The 20565-nt window shown below is 38.1% G+C and overlaps 1 protein-coding gene across 1 annotated transcript in view; it reads left to right on the top strand.

Moving 5' to 3' along the window:
* Positions 1-20565, top strand: part of ANAPC1 (anaphase promoting complex subunit 1) — an 87710-nt gene that overhangs the window by 31829 nt on the left and 35316 nt on the right. The window contains exons 19-27 of the mRNA XM_016216200.2: positions 3945-4213; positions 5467-5558; positions 6305-6453; positions 9197-9275; positions 9657-9693; positions 9789-9859; positions 11784-11962; positions 15118-15332; positions 19008-19126. Of these exons, the coding sequence (XP_016071686.1) occupies positions 3945-4213; positions 5467-5558; positions 6305-6453; positions 9197-9275; positions 9657-9693; positions 9789-9859; positions 11784-11962; positions 15118-15332; positions 19008-19126 (1210 nt within the window). The remainder of the gene's footprint in view (positions 1-3944; positions 4214-5466; positions 5559-6304; positions 6454-9196; positions 9276-9656; positions 9694-9788; positions 9860-11783; positions 11963-15117; positions 15333-19007; positions 19127-20565) is intronic.

Below are 20565 nucleotides of genomic sequence, written 5' to 3'. Positions count from 1 at the left end.
CATATTTTATTCTATCCCTTCACTTTTGGCCTGTGTGAATCTTTGGCTCTCAGGTGGGTCTCTTGTAGATAGCATATGTTTGGGTCCTGTTTTCTTATCCATTCAACTACCCTATATCTTTTGATTCGACCATTTATTCCATTTACATTTAGGGTTACTATTGATATAAACTTATTTAATGCCATTTCCCCCCTTTATGCTAGTGTACCTTTCTCTCACTATTCCCTTTTCTTAGAGCTGTCCTTTTAGCATTTCTTGCAATGCTGGTTTCGTGGTACTGAACTCCTTCAGCCTTTTTTTTTGTCTGGGAAACTCTTTAATTCACCTTCAATTTTAAATGATAACCTTGCTGGATAAGGCTATCTTGGTTGCATGTTCTTGCTTTTCATTACTTTGAGAACTTCATGCCACTCCCTTCTGGCCTGAAGAGTTTCTGTTGAGAGATCTGATGTCAGCCTTAGGGGGGTTCCCTTGTCCTGTTTGTCTCTCTCTTGTAGCCCTTAATATTTTCTCTTTGTCCTTGACATTTGCCATTTTAATTAGGATGTGTCTTAGAGTGGGTCTCTTTGGGTCCCTCTTGTTTGAAACCCTCTGTGCTTCCTGAACTTGTGTGTCTTTCTCCCTCGCCAGCATAGGGAAGTTTTCTGTTATCATTTCCTCCACCAAGTTCTCTATCCCTTGTTCTCTCTCCTCCCCCTCTGGCATTCCTATAATGCAAATGTTGTTTCGCTTCATGTTGTCCCAAAGCTCCCTTAGACTGTCCTCATGCTTTTTAAGTTTGTTTCTTTTTGCTGCTGATTGAGTGTTTGTTTCTACCTTATCTCCTAAGTCACTTATTCTACGCTCTGCTTCATTGAGCCTGCTATTAAATCCTTCCAGAGTAATTTTGATATCATATATAGTATTTTTTATTTCTTCCTGATTCTTATTTATGATATTTATCTTTTTCATTTTTCACTAAGTTCCTTGACCTTACCATGAAGTGTCTTGTTGTTTTCATTAATTTCCTTGATCATCTTTATAACCATTACTCTGAACTCTATTTCTGATAACTTGCTTAACTCCATCTCATCAAAGTCTTTTTCTGGCGATTTTTCCTTTTCTTTAGTTTTGGGGTGTGTGTGTGTGTGTGTGTGTGTGTGTGTGTGTGTGTGTGTGTGTGTGTGTGTTTTGTTTCTTTGTCTCCCCATTTTGGTCGCTCTTAGTGTTTGCATCTGTATATTAGATATATTTGCTCTCTCCCAGTCTTATAGGGTGGGATTTTGTAGTGTGAGTCCAGTGGAGCCCAGAGGTATGTTTTCCTTATACTTCTGAGCTCTTTGCTCTAAGCATGTCCCTTTTGTGGTTGTCCCTTTTGTGGGTTCTTTGGGCTCTCTTGTTGTGATTGGGTCTAGATTGTTGTTCGCCAGTCCTTGGGAGGACTCTCCTTTCAGGTTGGCTAACTGTGTGTCTCAGCCCCAACCATGTCATGTGAGCTGTTGTACGGGTGCTGGCAAGGCAGGACAGTACACAACTAAACTTCCAGGAAACAAGGGGTATCTTACAAAATATCCTGACAATCACAGTGAAAACAACTGAAGTGAAAATAGAACTGAGAGAGTGAAGGGAGAACACAAATGCTAAAGAGGAAAAAAAATGTAAAAAAAGAGAAAGAAAGTAAAGCTAGAGAGACAAAAGTATATTATTATTGTTAATAATAATGAAAATTTAAAAATAATAATAAAATGTAAAAAATAGAGAATCTACTGTGAGATAAAAGAAACAGAGAAAGGATTCTGAAAGGAAGGACAAGCAAAAAAGTAGGGAGAGTAGGAATGGGATAATAGTTGAAAATGAAAAAATAAAAATACAGTAAAGAGAATAACAGAAACTAACAATCAAGCAAAAAGGAAGATGGGAGTAAAACGAAAAAGAAAAGAAGAAAAAAAAAGTTATGCCAATGGATCGAGAGGAGAGAGATAGAGCAGTAAGCTTATTGTTTCTAATGATAAAGTCCCAGCAATTAAGCAGGGAATATCAAGAAATTCTTGATAGTAAAAGCAAAGACAAAACAAACCAAACAAAATAAAAAAAACAAAAAACAAGCTAAGCAAAACAAAATTCTTTAAAATTAATTAAAAATTTTAAAAAAATTATAAAATTTATAAAAGAAAAAAAATTTTTCCTAGGAGGTACTTGTGTATCAGCCAGTGTGAGAAGATGTCTAGGTTTGGCTCTGGCGTCCTTAGGTAGATGGTTGATCTGAGGCCCTGTGTACACCACCTCCACTTGTCAGCTCTTTGCAACATTGTGGTTGCCTGGCCTTACTCCAGAGTCTTCTGTAGAGTCTTTAGGGTGCAGGATGACTAGTGTAGCTCAGGATATCACTCCCCTTGCTTAGAGGTTTCGCTGTCAGGCACTCACTGTGAGGGAGATAGTCTGCTGCACAGCCAGCTCCTCAGTCTCTACCCTGTCCTTCGATTCTAGTTCCCCATGCACTGGCCTGCTGCAGTTTCAGATTGAATTCAGTCTGTTGCCTTTCCTCTATGGGCAGTTTCAGCAGCCTGGGCTCAGTGGTTTCGATTAAAAAACATTCCAGTGAGCACTTTGCCTGCCCAGCCCCCAGCAAGGATTTTAAGCTTTTCCCCCAGTTCCCAAACAGTAGTCCCTTAGAGTCTTATTCTTGTAACGCCCTCCTGTGAGCTCCCTTCCCCCTGAGGACTGTGCCCGGCAGGGGTTTCTGGTGCTTCAGTGTGCTGGACCAGCCCCTTTCCTGTTGGGGGTGGTGCTCCTAGCCTGCAGGAGAGGTAGGTGTGCTCCGCCCTTCCTTTCCCAGATCTGGTTGGCTGGTTGCACAGGGCGTGTATTTCAAACACTCTCCTATGCTGACACAAATTCCAGCTTCCAGTGGTCTATCCATCCAATGCAAGCCAGGAAGGTGGAAGCCAGTTCAGGGATCAAAAACTCAAAAACGCACAGAGCAACACACAAGTAGAGAGTCTGCCCTGCAAGGTCCCACCGACCCCATGCCAAGGCACCCAGTGGGAGGGGACACAAAGTCAGCTCCCCGCAGCTAGGGCAGCTCCGAGTGCACCACCATGGCACCCCTCAGGGCCCATCAGAAATCCCAGAATCTCCCTAGCGAGAGTTTAGGAGGCTGGAGGAAAAATCCCTCCCACACGTAGCTCTAGTCTGTCTCTCTCGGTGGGAGGACTCTCTTCCCCTTCCCAGTGCCACACAGATTAAGTGCTTTCTGGGGCTCAACACAGTGCCCTACAGGAAGGCAGAGGGTCGGTCCCTGTGTGTGACTGCTCAGTGCAGACCTCTGGTCCCTTTCTACTTGGGCGCCACACACTTTGGGACTGCCTTTCTTATGGTCAAGCACCCTGTGCATAAGACTCTGGTTGCGGCGGCCATGAGCAGCTTTGTTTGGCTAGGAAGGTGCCATCCCCTCCTCTCAGGCACACCGCTCCCCTGGGTCTCTGCGCTCTGTGCACACTACTCCTCCCTTCTCCTCCGCTCGGGGTTTGAGATCTCTGCTTTTGGTTGCTGGTCCACACTCCCAAGGGGAGGGAGCTTTGCAGCCTCTAAGCCTCACAGGCTTCAGGGTGGACTCCCCCTTTCTATGCCTCCCCCTCTTACCAGACTCTGTGATGTTCCTTCAGTGCTTTCTACTCGAAATATGTCCACTCAGGTTTTTTCAAGCTGGTTACGCAGTATTTTAGGAGTAAATCGAGTCCATCGCTGGGAGCAGGAGTGCTCTGCATCTTCTCATAGTGCCGCCGTCTTCTGGAATCCCCACTTAGCTATTTTGATATTCTTTTTATTTTTTAGCATTGTGACTTTTTTCATATTCTTAGGTCAACTTAATGTGAAAATGGAACTTGAATTGCTTTAATTGAATTTTTTTAATGACAACATTACAAGGAGGCATGATTTAAAAATTAATATCTTTTTCTTCTCAGGATTGGGAATATTTACTGAATTCAGACTACCACCAGAAGGTTGAGTCTCACCTTTTGAATAGATCTTTATGTCTGAGTCCTTTGGAAGTTTCTCAGATGAAGGATGAGGACTTGTCACAGAATCTCAGTCTGGATTCTTCTACCCTTCTCTTCTCTCACATACCTGCAATGTTTTTTGTTCTTCACCTTGTCTACGAGGAACTTAAATTGAATACTCTGATGGGGGAAGGAATTCATTCGCTTGTTGACCTCCTTGTTCAGTTGGCAAGGTAAATACTGTCTGTAGAGTGAAAACTTCCAGGAGTGCTTAGGTGACTCAGAAATCTGCTTTCTTGAAAACCCAGAGCACTTTTTATAAACCTCAGACCTGTTTGAAGATACTGGCTACGTAAGGGCCTGTGGGCCATGCTAGAGTTGCTAGTTTTGTCCTAAGATGAGTGGGAAGTCACGAAAGTAGGTTAAACACGAGGTGACCTGCTGAGCATTTCATGTTGACAAGATGACTGACTGTACTGTGGTGGAAGTTCTATAACAATACCTGCTATTCTGTAACAATACCTACATTCAAATGATGCTTGCAGTTCACAGAATTGTAGTTTAGCTACATAAATTGTCAAACAAGGTAGGGATCACAATCCCCATTTAGTGATGAGAAAACCTGTCTGAGTGTTTCCAAGAACATGAGGCTTGACTAGCTGTGGGCTCTCAGCTGGGCTGTGTTGTCAAGATCGGTGGTCATCCCTGTCTTTTAGGTTCCTAATGGATCCTCATTTAGATTGCTCTAACAATGCATTTTAACAGCCTTACAAGCACCCTGTGTTTGGCACTGAATTCTAAAGGTCACACTGGGTATTGTTTAAGCCTTTATGACCCTTGATGATAAAGAAAGTTGAGTGGAATCAAAACGTCAATAGTCTGAGTTAGGATTACAGCATATTTTCTAATTTGTGTGATCTTCTTTAAGATCCCAAAATTGTTTTCTGAGACATGGCAGTTTTAATTGTTGCTCAGTTTCTCTTAGGACAAATCATTACTGTCATGAAAATTCTTTTGTAATGAAATGATTTCTAAACCCTAACCCTGGGCTTTCTGAAATAAGTAACATTTTGTGTAATGTTTTATATTTTATAAGGTATTTTTTACATATTTAATTTTAAAACTTCACAGTGAGTTAACTGGTGTTTCCCCATTTTCTGGAAGAAAATATTGAGGTTCTGGACATGATTTGCCAAACATCACACAGTTAATAAATTAATAGGTAACAGGAGAAACTAGACCACCGTGTTTTTATAGTAGTTTTACTTCCACAAAATTTGTCTAGCAAAAGGAGTTTAGGTTGCATTTATCATATTGGGCACTGGAAAGTCCAGAAATAGAATAAAGAAACTCTAGATTTGTTTATCTTCTTTCTCATAAGTAAGTTTTTAAATTGGAAAGTTCTATTGATGAACCCTAACTGTGTGGGGAAAATGTTGTAATACCATCCTTGTTGTTTCTGTTTTATATGTTCTTGATGTTTTAGGGACTTAAAATTGGAGCCTTACTTAGATCATTACTACAGAGATTACCCAACGCTTGTCAGAACTACTGGACAAGTGTGCACAATTGATCAAGGTAAGCACCTTGTTGTTAAAGATTTTGTGAACAGTATAGTGACATTTGCTTGTATTTTTCTTACCATTAGTCTCTAAGTCAGGGGGCAAGGCTTTTCTACCAGGCAGATTTTAGTTTGTGCTTGATCTGTGATTTGCAGTAAGTCATAACTTCCTCAGTGTATGGGGAAAATTATACCCATCCATAAGTTCTGAGTTGCAAAAGCTTAGAGAGCTTCCACTACCAAGTATGCTGTGCCCAAGACCTGTGCTTGTCATTGGGTTAATGATATTAAAATTTCAGTTCCTCAGTTACACTGGCCACATTTAAGTGTTCAGTGGCTGCGTGGGGCTAGTGGTTGCCATATTGGAACATGTTCATTACCACTATACTGTCTTAGACCCTGAACTAAAGGGACTCAGGATTGGGGCCCAGTTGTTAGAACGGAGAGGAACCCTGGCTGTCTCTTCTGTGTTCTCACCTTTTGGGTTAGGACAGAAAATTTTGGTTAGATTCTTTATATGCCTTGAGCACAAAAATTTGCTGAATTTTCATCCAGGATGGGATAAGTAATCATTCAAATTCTACACATTATAATATAGTCAGTTTATTTACTGTGGTAGGAAACAGAACATTTTGGAAAATATGCAAAAATATTCTGATCGATCAACAGTATCTGTCATTCGAAAACATTTTTCCTTTAGAGTAAAATAGCATTTTCTTAATGTATTCTTGTATGTTGATAAACATTTATCTAATTTTTAAAGGTCAAACAGGGTTTATGCATCATCCATCATTTTTTACTTCTGAGCCACCAAGTATTTATCAGTGGGTGAGTTCTTGTCTGAAGGGTGAAGAAATGCCACCGTACCCTTACCTCCCTGGCATCTGTGAAAGAAGCCGACTTGTAGTTTTGGTAGGTACTCATAGTATTGCCTAACTTGTTTGTTTTTCTCTCTTTCTTTTAACATATGGTTTAAAAACTATTACACAGTAAAATTAACTTTTTAAAAATTTTGTGTTCAGTTCTGTGAATTTTAACAAACATGTAGATTTATGTAATCACCACCATAACTAGGATACAGTACAGACCCCCTCCCTCCCAACAAAAATTCCCTTATGCTTTTTTTAAAAAATATATCTTTATTGATTTCAGAGAGAGGAAGGAAGAGGGAGAGAGAGAAACATCAATGATGAGAGAGTCGTCATTGGTCGGCTGCCTCCTGCACAGCCCCAACTGGGGATCGAGCCTGCAACCTGGGCATGTGCCCTGACCAGGAATCGAACTGTGATTTCCTGGATCCTAGGTAGATGCTCAACTACTGAGCCACACCCGGCTGGACCCCTTATGCTTTTGAGATTCACACAGATATCCCCTGTGCCAGCAGTTGTGAATACAGGTTTCTGTGTGGACATAAGTTTTCATTTCTTTAGGTTAGATACCCAGAGGTGGGATTGGTGATCATATAGTAAGTATATATCTAGTTTTTAAAAAACTTGAAGCTATTTTTCAGAGTGACTGTACCGTTTTAGATTTTCCTATCAGTGTGTGAGAATTCCAGTGTCCCTGCATTTTTGTCAGTGTTTGCTATTGTCCTGATTTCTAATTTTTCCATTCTGATAGCTGTGTAGCAATATCTCATTTGGTTTTAGTTTGCATTTTCTTAATGGCTAGTGATATTTTGAGCTTTCTAGATACGAGGTTTTGTCAGGTATGTGGATTGCAAATATTTCCTCCTGGTTTGTAGCTTGTCATATCTCATCATTCTCTTAATGTTTATTTTGCAGAACAAAAATGTTTAATTTTGATGAAGCCAGTTTATCCAGTTTTTTCTCTTATGTATAATGCTTTTGGTATCATGTCTAAGAATTCATTGTTTAATTTCAGGACACAGGATCTTCTCCCTGTTTTCTTATAGAAGTTTTACAGTTGTATGTTTTACATTTAGAGCTGTGATCCATATTGTTATTTTAATAAGATGTGAGGTTTAAGTTGAGGTTCTTGTTCAATTTGGGTGTCAAAATCTTTTAACATCATTTGTTAAGAAGATTATTGTTTCTTTGTTGCTTTTATAGTTTTGTCAAAAATCAGTTGACCACATTCTTGTAGGTCTATTTCTGGACCTTTTAATTTGGACCACTGATGTGTGTTGCAGGCCACACAGTCTGGATTATGGTAGCTTTATTAGTAAGTCTTAAAACTGCTTAGAGTTGACTCTTCTTTTTCAGTATTGTTTTAGCTATTTTAGTTCCTTTGCTTTTTCATTTAAATTTTTTAGCCAGCTTGTTTGTAGCTTCCCAAATCCCACTTTAATTTTTCCCCCCAGAGAAATACAACATTATTTATTGTTAAAAATTAGTTCATTTTGAATAGTTATTACATGTCTATGGTCAAACCTTTGAGTAGAACCAAAGGGTGTCTGGAAAGGTGAGGTTTTTTAGCACCTGTCTTGGTCCCCCTGCCCTGGAGCAGGTCCTTACAGGAGAGCCATGTGCTTTTTTCTCCTCTCCCATGTCAGTGGACCCCATCTGTTTTTCCTTTACCCTGCCTTCTGCCTTGCTTCTTGGTGAGGAAGGCCTCAGAACCCGTCTGGCTCTGACACAGACACGCATAGTAGTGATTCTGCTGTTTTAAACAAATGACGGTGCAATAGCGTAATACAGTATTTATTATTTTAACTTTTTTCAGTGTACAATTCAGTGTCATTAAATACATTTACAGTGTATTCAGAGCAGCTTAATCCCAGACCTTTTGCATTCCTTGCAGCTTGTGTGGAAGCATTTATATAAAACCACCAAGTATATTGGTCTTGCCCAATGGGGTAGACCCAGTGTATATCTAGCCAAAAAGGGGAGCCAGAGCCAGAGAATTACGGATGTGCCAGAGTTCTTCAACCTCCAACCTGAATTATATTAGTCAACTTACAGATATTCACATTATAACTTTCCTTTGTTAGATATGATATCATCTAGATTTAGGAATGTATCATTTGATGTGCTAATATTGGTTTGGTATATAGAATTTTAAGATCCTCTAGCTTTGTACTAAAAATCACTAAAATCATGCTACTTTCTTTCACACAAAAAAAGTCCCGCTGCAGGTACAGATCTTGGTGGTGGGACAGATATTCAAAAGAGAACCTTGAAGGCAGAAGTGGGAGAAGGGATAGGGTCAGAGGGTCGGAGGGTCAGAGGGTTAGGGTTCACCTAACCAGAAACTACCCAAGGGTCCATCAGTTCATGAGTAGGTGAACAAAGTTGGTGCATCTGTATAATGGAATACTGCTCAGTAGTAGAAAGAAACAAACTCCTGATACATGCGGTTAATGTGGATGGATCTCAAAGGCATACTCATGAAGTAGGACACACAAGACCACACATTTGCGGTTCCATTTATATGACTGTAGAAGAGGCAAACTACAGGGACAGAACACATGAGTTGTCTGCGGTGCCTGTAGGGAGGAGCAGATGGACCACAACGGGCACTGGGGACCTTTCTGGGGTGAGGAAAGTATTCTGTATCATAGTTGTGATAGTGGTTATGTGATTGTGTAATGTTTGTCAAAACACAGAGCTGTACATCCTAAAATGGACGGACTTTCCTATATGTAATGATACCCCAGTCATTTAAAAAAGGTGTTAATTTTTTCCTTGTGCAGAGTATTGCGCTCTACATTCTTGGTGATGAAAGCTCTGTTTGTGATGAATCCTCACGCTATTTATCGAGAATAACTCTAGGTAAGTCAGTGTAATGTTAGGATTTGCAAAAAAACTTTTATAAATGTTCATATCGGAGTTGAAATTAAAAAAAAAAGAATTCCTGAGTGTTTGCCTTGCCTCATTTTAGAGGCTGTGTCTTATTTACACTCTTCTGGTCTAAGACCACAGCTGAATTTCAGAGAGCAGGATGAATTGAAAATCTAACAAACTTCCTATTTTTAGTGTGCCTAAGAAGGATTATTTTAGCTTTAGGGAAATTATACTTTCCAGCCTGCTTATTTTATTATTTTCTAGGAGTTGTTTGTTAACAAAGCTTTATTTCCAAATTTCTTCTGCATGTTATGTATTTTCTTTACCAGGAAGACTATCAAAATAAAGTTTCATTTTGTTATCTTGTAGCTCCCCAAAAGTCACAAGCAGAACAAGAGGAAAACAGGTGAATTTTATTCAGATTGTGCTTTTATATTAAAAATGTAAAACACGATTAGGTGTCACTCTTCTGTTTAATAACTGTGTTTTGTTTTCTTATAGGTTTAGTTTCAGGCATTCTCCATCAGTTTCTAGTCTAGCTGAAAGATTAGTTGTCTGGATGGCTAATGTAGGTAAGGTTGTCTTTTCTCTTTATGTGTCATTGAAATGCCAGTAAGAACCTCCTGCTTGCCTTGGAAACTCTGTCCTCAGGAAGCCCAGCTTCCTCAAAGCAAACTAGACCTAGGAGGCATGAGGAGAGAGGGTTCTCGCTCTATGAGAAGGTCCCACAGGGTTGAGATTATGGCCTATCAAGCCATACTTCCTTTCCCCTACAGTCTCACAGCTTTCATGACATCAGTGATACCAACTTTTGATCCGTCAGCTTCAGAATGGAGAGCACCAATCACTGCACACCAGACCTGAAAGCCGTTGTCATTCTCAGATATGAGAAGGGAGTATTTCTGGCAAAACCTAAAAGTAATTGTATAAACATTGCAGGTGTGCTTTGGAAGGGCATACATAGGCTAGGGATTTGAGGCACCGAGATGAAGATTCATGGGTGGAGGGGGGAAGAAAAGAGTTTCCTATTCTCTAATTCTAACCCTGTGCTCCTATGTTTCAAACTGAGTAAAGTACTAAAGAAATTGTTCAAAAATAGCAAACAAAAAAAACAAATTATTGATATGGAAATATAAAAAAATGAGGTTTCTATGTTAGAAAATAATGCTCTAATGAACATTACAGGATGTTTCTGTTAAAGACTGTTCTAAACAACTCAGTTTTTCATGTTCTTTTTTGTATGCCCCCTTGAAAGTTACAGCAACTGTCATTAGTATTACAAATAGGATACCTGTGCTGAAAAAATATTGGATGCATTTTATCTATATATTACATAATGTTTAACCCAATTGTTATTCTCATGTAAGGAAACATTTTTACCTTAATAATCAACTTTCTATATTAATGTATAATTTAGAAAATTTAGAAAATTATTTCAGGAAAAATAAAATTTTAATTAACATGAAGATTAAAAAATTTTTTTAAATGAAATGTGGCATACATACAAAAGAATGTCTGAAATGTTTAGAGAATAACAAGTGAATATTGATGCTCACCCACCACTAGAAAGAGAACATTGCCAGTGTGGTGTCCTCGCACACACCCCGCCACTAGAGGTAACCACTGCCCTACTAAATTTAGTATTCCTTTTCTCATATTTTTTGTAGTTTTATCTTCTTTATATATTGCTTAGTGTTTTGTGTTTTTCAACTTTATGTAAACGGACATAAATATAAATATTTCTGCTGTCTTTTCTTCACTCAATATTATTTTTTAAAGATTCATCCATGTCGACTCATGTAGCAGTAGGTCATTTGTTTTCATTGCTATATACCTCATTGTTTGAATATATAAAAACTTATCCATTTTATTGATGATAGCAATTGGGCTGTTTCGTCCCTTCCCTTTTTTTGCCATAGTGAAGCAACATTGCTAGCGAATATTTTAATACTGTGTGTTGGTGCACATATGCACAAGTTTCTCTGTAGCTATTGTTGGACCATAGGGCTGGTCTATGCACATGCCAAGTGTTTTCCAGTGTGGTTGTACCGGTACATACCACCATCAGCTGTGGTCGAGAATCACTGTTGCTCTGCATAGTTGTCAACACTTGGTATTGATAGACTGCAATATTTGTCTGTCACTTGAATGTGAACTTCTGCTTTCTAGTGTTTTCAGTTTGCATTTCCCTGATCACTCACTGGATAGACCATCTTATCGTATGTTTATTGACTGTTTTATGTTTGGTGTATGGAACGGTTTTTAAGTCCTTTGTGGTTTTTCTATTTTATTGTTTATCTTTTTCTTAAAGGTTTTTTAAAGTTTTGTAAAGAGACCTTTCTTGCTAATCCCTCATGTCAAGACACTAGCCTGGTAGTAAGATGAATAAATGAATTTCTTACTTGTCAGGATAGATATTTGCTAATTTTAGTTAGAGAGTAACTGGAAGAGTGGCAGGTCTAAATGAAAAACGTTTTTCCTTCCTTTCACCATCAGGCTTCACTTTAAGAGACTTGGAAACTCTTCCCTTTGGAATTGCTCTTCCCATCAGAGATGCCATTTATCACTGTCGCGAGCAGCCTGCTGCAGACTGGCCAGAGGCTGTGTGTCTCTTGATTGGACGTCAGGACCTGTCCAAGCAGGCCTGTGAAGGAAACTTACCCAAAGGGAAATCTGTGAGTGTCAACACAGAAAGTTCAAGGTTCATTTTAGCCTTAATAACATCTAAGTAGAAATGTTCTACACTTCCTTTAAGTCTTTCTGCAAGTGTTATATCATATTGTCTTTTTTATGTTATATGCCAGGTGGCATTTTATAATTGGACAAATGTTATTAATTGTAAATTAAACATGGGAACAGGAGATTTTGGGATGCTTTGTCTTTCCTAGACCTTTCTTCACCTTGAGTGATCAGTAGAGCATCTCCCATGACTGATTCCATACTTGTGCCATATTGGTAGTTAACTAATTTGTAATTATTATGTGGGAAAAGAGAGAGCACATAGATCCTGAATTTGAATAGTTAATATATAACTATTTTCTCTTTCATATATGATGGGTTGGCTTTCTTGAATTTAACCTTTGAATGTTGTAAATATATCTGTTTAATTATATGTTTAATCAAACTGAAGTCCTAGGGAAATGATTTTTGGGGGGGGGCACTAAAGTTGTTTAAAAGATGTCTTAATGTTACCCTTCTGAATACTGTCTTTCATCAGTCTTCAAGTCTGTTTTTTTAAGAATGTGTTCCAAGAACCTATAAGAAAAAGTGAAGTATGTCATTACTCTCCAGTTATTTCTTTTAAAATCAGCCTCTTTCAAAATTAAAAATGGAACTGTTAAAATTTCTAGAACTCAGATTAACTTTAAAAACATAAATGGTAGTGCTTCATTACCGTGAGCATCAAGGAGGGTCCCGGGATGACAGTTCCACTCCTGGCGACAGTGACAGTGAAAATTCGGCTCTTTTCTCATTAGCCTTTGAACCAACAGATAATAATCAGCACTTTCTAACTGTTTATAATCCACATCAGGTGTTAGGATACTGATGTTTCAGAACCTGTATGAAAATTTATTCCTGACATGAATGTTGCCTCATGGGTCTGTGACAGAATCTGTTTCCATGGGGATCCATCTCCAGCAGGGCATGACCAGATTGCTCTCTTCACTCTGCACTTACATAACAATTCTTAGTTGAGTTAGTGTTTGTCTTGTTTTAAGCAGAAAACCAATTTTTTTTTGGTTTATAACATGGTTATCCTTTCCTTGACCAAGATAAATTTTAGCATTTCGACCTCCTTCATTTCCTGGAATGAGAGCAGTGTGACATTGTTAACACTGAAACCAAAGGGTATTGATAATCATTCACCTGGGGTTTTTTAATCCTCACCCAAGGGTATTTTTTCCATTGATTTTCAGGGTGGGGGCGGGGGAGAGAGAGAGAAAAAGAGAGAAACGTCAATGTGAGAGAAACATCTGTTGGTTGCCCCCCGCACACACCTGGGCCAGGGCTGGGGATCAAGCCTGCAACAGAGGTTCTTGCCTTTGGCTAAAATCGAACCCAGTACCCTTCAGTCTGTGGGCCGACGCTCTAACCATTGAACAAAACCAGCTGGGGCTTATTCACCTGTGTTTAATTGTCATTTTAAGTAATTCTGTCTAAACTCAGTTCAGTTATTGAGGCTATATTGTATAACTCCTCTAAATTCAGTTTAACAGGATTTGGGTCTATATTTTATAGCTAACCCACCCACCCATTAGAATATAGTTTCTTTAAAATTATTAGATATTTCATAGGTACTGAACCATAATGAATTTTTATGAAGTAAATAAAAGTGATTATTTAGCCATATCTGCCATTATTCTTATTTTTTTCATGTAAATGTTTCCGTAAATGTTGGCAGAACTCTAGCATTTTAACTAGGAGTTAAACTTTTGTTAAAAGAATATAAAATGTTGTGAGAGAAAAGGAGATTTCATGCTATTCATATAGATGTTGAAGTCAGAATTACAGTGGAACCTTGGTTCTTGAACTTAATTCATTTCTGAAGGCTGTTCAAGAAACGATTTGTTCTAAAACGGAATTATTTTTTCCCATTAGAAATAATGTAAATTAATTCCTTCCAGACCCCCAAGTGATTTCCTGTTTTAACCTTTTTTATATACAGTACATCCCTAATGTACTGTTTAATCTATAAACAAACACTTTTCTTAAATTTATTGAACCACCCCCTACTAACCTTAAAGGAATCACTTCAGGTGCCGTTCCTGGGGTGTCTTTCAGGAAGTCAGCATCTTCCTTTTTCACTTATCACTGCCTTCGAAATGCTGTTACTGGCAAACTGCTTTTCCTTTATCTAAATAACAACAGTTGTTTTTTTACCTCTTCAGTTGCTGGTGATCACTTTTTTCCACACCCCTAGCAACATTAGCACTCTTGATGGCCTCTTTATGTTTTTCGAAGTTTAGGGGTAAACTGACTTGCACTCTGTCCGTTGTTTGTGGCCTGAGAGATGCTTTTTGTCATGCTGATGTATCAGTGTGAAAGGATTGTCAAGTCCAGAACTGAAGCTTTTTCAACAACCGAGACATTTTTTTTGTGAACAACTTGGTCCAGAACTGAATTTTCGAGAAGGGAGGTGTTTGAGAACCAAGGTTTGACTGTACTTGTACTTGGAAGGCTCATGTTAAAGCACACACTGAGCTTATGAGAACAGAATGGTAATCAAGAAATGAACCCTTTTCATTTGTTACATTCAGTCCCTTCCCTTTTAAGAAATTTTTATTTGGAACATACTTACAAACTAAAGTGAAAACCAGCCATAATCCATTATATTTAAAGCACAAAAGGAAGAAAGTATTGTTCAGCTTCCTCCAGCCCTTGGTGAATATTCCTCATGTTTTTCTTTTCTGCTTATGTTAATCAAAGATAATATTTAAATTAGTGTGGGTTCTTAAATAATAATTGTGTGTGTGTGTGTGTGTGTGTGTGTGTGATATTCCACTTAAGGTAATGTTTTCTTTTCAGGATGTTTAAGATATAGTTAGATTTTTACAATTTACTCAGACCCTTTCTTTCAAAGGAATCCTCCTCCTGACTCTTGTCTCAAATTTAAACTTTTCCTCTTGACTCTATAAAGAATTTTTAGGTGGGCAGTCTAATTGTGCTCTAAAAGAGTTCTACCTTAGGGTCCTGGTACTCATTGGGAATCCAGGCCTGCCTGCAGTTTTTCTGTGTTGGTGGTCAGATATGTCATCCTGGACATGCTCATGTCAGCCAGTGCTTGTTGACTGGTTTGCAGATGGTCACTACAACCAAGTCTGTTACTTAGGTGCTCTCATCAGATGTTCCTTCAGGAACAGAGACTGAGGAGGAAGATGATGGGATGAACGACATGAATCAAGAAGTTATGTCACTCATATGGAGTGAAGATTTAAGGGTGCAGGACGTGCGGAGGCTTCTTCAAAGTGCGCATCCTGTCCGTGTCAATGTGGTGCAGTACCCAGAGCTCAGTGACCACGAGTTCATTGAGGAGAAGGAAAACAGGTAATGGGAAGCATGAGCTACCGCTCCTTAGAGGTGACTTTTTTAATGCTAAAACCCGGAAAAGATGAAAGTACCTTGTATTTTAAATGTTTACCCAAACTTAATAACCTGTACATTTTCAAAATATTTTGGCATTTAATGACATAAGTGTTCTATTTCAGACCCTCTCTTTTTAAAAATAATTAAAAAAATATATATATCTTTATTGATTTCAGAGAGAGGAAGGGAGAGGAGAGAGATATAGAAATATCAATGATGAGAGAGTCATTGATCGTCTGCCTCTTGCACGCCCCACAGTGGGGATGGTGTCTGCAACCCGGGCATTTGTCCTGACCAGGAATCGAACTTCAATCTCCTGGATCCTAAGTTGATGCTCAACTGCTGAAGCCATGCTGGCCTAGCCAGACCCTCTCTTGAAATACAGCTGTCTGCTATTTAGAAAAGGCGAATCTAAAACCATTCTGATCTTAGTTACCTTAAGAATTTATAAAGGAAAACACTGAACTCATTCTTGGGTGTCTTGATAAGGAAAATATTTTGAATTTTTTTTGGTATTCTTTTGTTTTTAGTGTAGTTTAAACTTACACCAGTGTTTTTTTCTTGCTCCTGTTAGAAACTTTAATGGTGATAGGTAATACTGTATAAGCCTTCTCTTTTGCCACTCTCTGAAACTTATGCTCTTTATTACATCACTAATACTCATTTATCCCTTCATAAACTGTAAGATTCAGTAGTAATCAGTGCACATTCCAGAGTTGTTGCCTTGGGACAATTCAACTTAATTTTTTTTTCAATTACCATAGACATTCAGTATTATTTTATATTAGTTTCAAATATATGCATAGTGGTTAGACATCTACATAATATACAAAGTGATCCCCTCAATAATTCAACCACCTACCTGGAATTATTACAATATTATTGACTATATTTCCCATGCTGTACTTTACATCCCTGTGACCATTTTGTAACTACCAATTTGCACTTCTTAATCCCTTCACCTTTTCTACCCACCCCCTTCTCTGGCAGCCATCAATTTGTTTTCTGTATCTATGAGTCTGTTTCTGTTTTGCCTGTTTGTTTATTTTGTTCTTTGGATTCCACATATAAGTGAAATTATCTGGTATTTGTCTTTCTCTGACATATTTCACTTAGCATAATACCCTCTAGGCCCATCCATCTTGTCACAGATGGCAAGATTTCATTCTTTTTTATGGCTGAGTAATATTCCATTGTGTAAAGATGTACTACATCTTTAATCATCCGTTGATATGCACTTGGGTTACTTCCATATCTTGGCTATTGTAAATAACACTGCAGTGAACATTGGGGTGCCTATATCTTTTTGAATTAGTGTTTTAGATTTCTTTGGATATATACCCAGATGTGGAATTGCTGAGTCATAAGATAGTTCTGTTAATTTTTTGAGGAAGCTTCATATTGTTTTCCACGGTGGCTCCACCAGTCTGCATTCTCACCAGCAGTGCACGAGGGTTCCCTTTTCTCTACATCTTCACCAGCATTTGTTTGTTGATTTTTTGATGATAGCTGTTCTGACAGGTGTGAGGTGATTTCTCATTGTGGTTTTAATGTGCATTTCTCTGACGATTAGTGACATTGAGCATCTTTTCATAGATCTATTCACCATCTGTATATCCTCTTTGAAGAAGTGTCTATTCAGGTCCTCTGCCCATTTTTTAATTGGATTTTTTGGGGTTTTTTGGTGTTGAGTTATTTGAATTCTTTGTAAATTTTGGAATTAACCCCTCATCACATGTATCATTGGCAAATATCTTCTTCCATTCAGTAGGTTCTTCTTGTTTTGTTGATAGCTCAATTTAGATTTTAAAATTCTCTCCAGTCCCTTTATCTGCCTGGTCTCTATCTACCTGTCATCTCTGCCACTATTTTCTCCTTTCTTTACTTATTGTGTTACTTACAACTTCTAGGGAAGGACCATTGGACCATCCACTCTTAACCTCAGGCTGTCAAAGGTCTAAGTCAGTCATACTCTCCCTATCTCTGTTTCTTCCCCACATGGACCCAGCTATTAGTCACTGTAAATGAGGAAATGGAATGACAGAGAGAGAGCATAGTTTATAGCATGGGCTCTGAGCTATGCTTGGCCAGTATCTGCTGGGTGACTTTGGATAAATTACTTAACCTCTTGGCTTCCTCAGTTGCTGCCTCTATAAGAAGAGGCATGATTGTACCATTCACACCTCACAAGGTGGTTCTGTGTAGCAGGTGAGTTATTTCTTCATAATGCTGGGAACACTGACCAGAACATAGTAAAGCTCAATGCAGTGAGTCATTATGAACAAGAGTTCATTCCATGAAGCTAATTTTTCTTTTTTACCTTTTACTATCTCTGAAATCAGAATGTCTTTCAGTCAGTAGGTGTTATAGTTTAAGTGGCCATGTTCTTTCTTTTCTTGTACATCATGAAATAGTGATGCATCTTGTAATCAGTGGCATCATAAATGGAAGGAATATAGTATTGTTTTTATTATGATAATGTTTTGGATTATATGTAAGATTTCTGCTAAAGAAATGTTATGTGACGTTGCCTTTTGGCCTTGAATTTCCATGATTCTAAATTAATGTGAGGCAGTGTTCCCAAAGAATCTTAGGACAGCAAAATTTTCCTCGCCAGTGAACTAGAAAGCAGCTATGAGTGTGTGTATAGTAAGGGAGAGAGCATGCTTGTGAATAACTTTATCTGCAGAGAAAATGTTAGCCTCTGGAGAGATATTTCTGTGTCTTCAGATATAACTTGTGTTAAATGTTTCCTGGTTATAATGCCCCTGCTTTCACAATATGTTTGATTTTGTTTTAAGGTGCTCTACAGAATGTGATTTACTTTAATATAGAAACAAGTAGCTCATAGAAGCCATTTGAACCTTGAACATCACTGATACATAGTGTTATCTATCGTTCCTGTAATATGAGGGAAACTTATTCTGTGTTTTCCTTGGAGGTGCCATGAAGTCCACTGACCTTCACTGTAGGGCCTTCCTTTCCTTCCTTGAGTGCAGGCCACAGAGATGGCGTTTCTGAGTCTCTGTTTTCAAAAAGGATGGGCGGAGGAATCCAGATGTATTGAGGGCAGCTAGACTGAAAATAACACAGTGAAACCCAGAGTATAATATTTTCCTATGAAAGGGTTAGCAACAGTTAGAGTAGAACTTTAGGTTTCTCTTTTTGGATACTTGGGGAGAGTTGGCTTGGTTTATAGACCAGTTGGGTTTTGTTTTTTTTTAATCCTTGCCTGAGGACATGCTTAGGGAGAGAGCGAGAGAGAGAGCACAATCCAGCGCAAGTGAATGGCAGGTAGAGAAAGAGAGGCAGACAGACAGACACAACCTTCTGGTGCATAGGATGACAATTTACCAACTGAGCCACTCCAGCGGGGCTGTACTAGCTGGTTTTCATTCAAAGCAAATATGGAACAAACTAAAGGAATTGGGTCTCCCCTTAGACTTTCTAAGGGGGGCAAGAGTATTAAAGTGAGAATGACCGTGTTTGGATGTTTCAGCCACATCTTTGTATGGATTTTCTGGATATGACTTCATCTTACACAGTGCGCCTTCTTTTGAAATACTTGCCTACAGATTGCGTTCCAATTTTTTTGCTTAAGACTTTTTCACATGTTGGTTTTAATTTTTATTACAGATTGCTCCAGTTGTGCCAGCGAACTATGGCACTTCCGGTAGGACGAGGGATGTTTACCTTATTTTCATACCATCCTGTTCCAACAGAACCATTGCCTATTCCTAAGTTGAATTTGACTGGTACGTTATATTCTGGGCTCAACGAGAAAGGAAATGATATGCCTGGTGGTCTTACATATTATTAATAGCTGCTCTAGTGGTCATTGCTGCCCAAATAGCAAATCAGACTAAACATTGAGGGAAGTAGAATGTAGCTCATTACTGAGTTTTGCTTTTAATGAGACCTTTCTGTATCTTGAAATACAGAAAGGGACTTGAGAAAGTTTAGAAAGATACTATGGATAATGGTAACATTGTTGAACTTTAAATAGTCTTAAAGTATAAATGTAAAAGTATTTAGTCTTAAAATGTCTTATGTCGTATTATGAATAAATGATCCTTGTACAAAAACAAGAAAATATACTTAACTTATAGTAGTCCCACTTGCTAGAGTTCACTAGTGTAAACATTTTGTTGTATACGTTTCCCAATTTTATTTCTCCACTTCATAATTTTATATTTGTAGTTTTAAATCTATTTTAGAAATTATTTAAAAAATTTATTGTGTAGTGAGCATCCTTCTTTATCTAGCATATCTGTGTATACAATTGTGTTTATATATGTATGTAGGTATTGTATAATCTATTTTTAGTCAACTTCATTTTCATTTTTCTAGAGTATTTCATTTAATGGAATATATAAACAGCCTGGAATTATAGGAAATTATTAATTTTTGCTATTATAAATATATATTGGGGTGTATTTATTTTACTTATTTAGAAATTGCTTAGAAGTAGAACTCCTAGGACATCAAGATTTTAAGGCTCTAATGCAGCAGATTGTCACATGGCCTTTCTGATTGGATGCATGAGCTTTTACTTCTGCCAGATATGAGAGTGCTCCTTCCCCAGTGTTACTGATTATAATGGGTGTTATAGTGCCCATTCACCTGATACTAGTTTGAGTGTGTTCTACAGGTGACAGGTCATGTTTAGTCAAAATTGTCATTGAAAATCCTTTAAAGTGTAGTGCATGTGGTTTTATAAGACCTATATAAAATGTATATTTCAAGTTACATAATTTTAAAATACAGGCCCCCCCCCCCCAGATTTGTAAGGAACTGTGCTTTCAGCAGTGTGCAGAAAATGAGACCACTCTCATCTCCAGTATCACACCTAGTCCGGAGCCATCATCTCATTGACAGGCACAGCAAGCAGAGTGACCTTCACTATTTTAACTGTTCTCTTTCTTAGATAAAACAACCATGGCAAAATCTGAACAATTGTGAATCTCGATGGAGGGCATAGTATATAGGTGTTTATTTTATTAGCCTTTCACCTGTTTAGAGATTTTCATAGAAAAAGCTTGGATTAGAAAAGGATCTCAGGCAAAATTGGCAAATGCTAATGTTAAAATGTAAGTCTGGGTGGCGATACTTGGGTGAGTGTTAAATACATGAATCATTGTCTTTTAAAAAAAATAAATTTAGTTAAATTTTCATGATTTAAAATGTGTTTATG

The sequence above is a fragment of the Miniopterus natalensis genome, chromosome 13 (genome assembly GCF_054644295.1).
Source record: "Miniopterus natalensis isolate mMinNat1 chromosome 13, mMinNat1.hap1, whole genome shotgun sequence".
In the NCBI taxonomy this organism is placed as follows: Eukaryota; Metazoa; Chordata; class Mammalia; order Chiroptera; family Miniopteridae; genus Miniopterus; species Miniopterus natalensis.
This window is presented reverse-complemented; position numbering and strand designations above follow the sequence as displayed.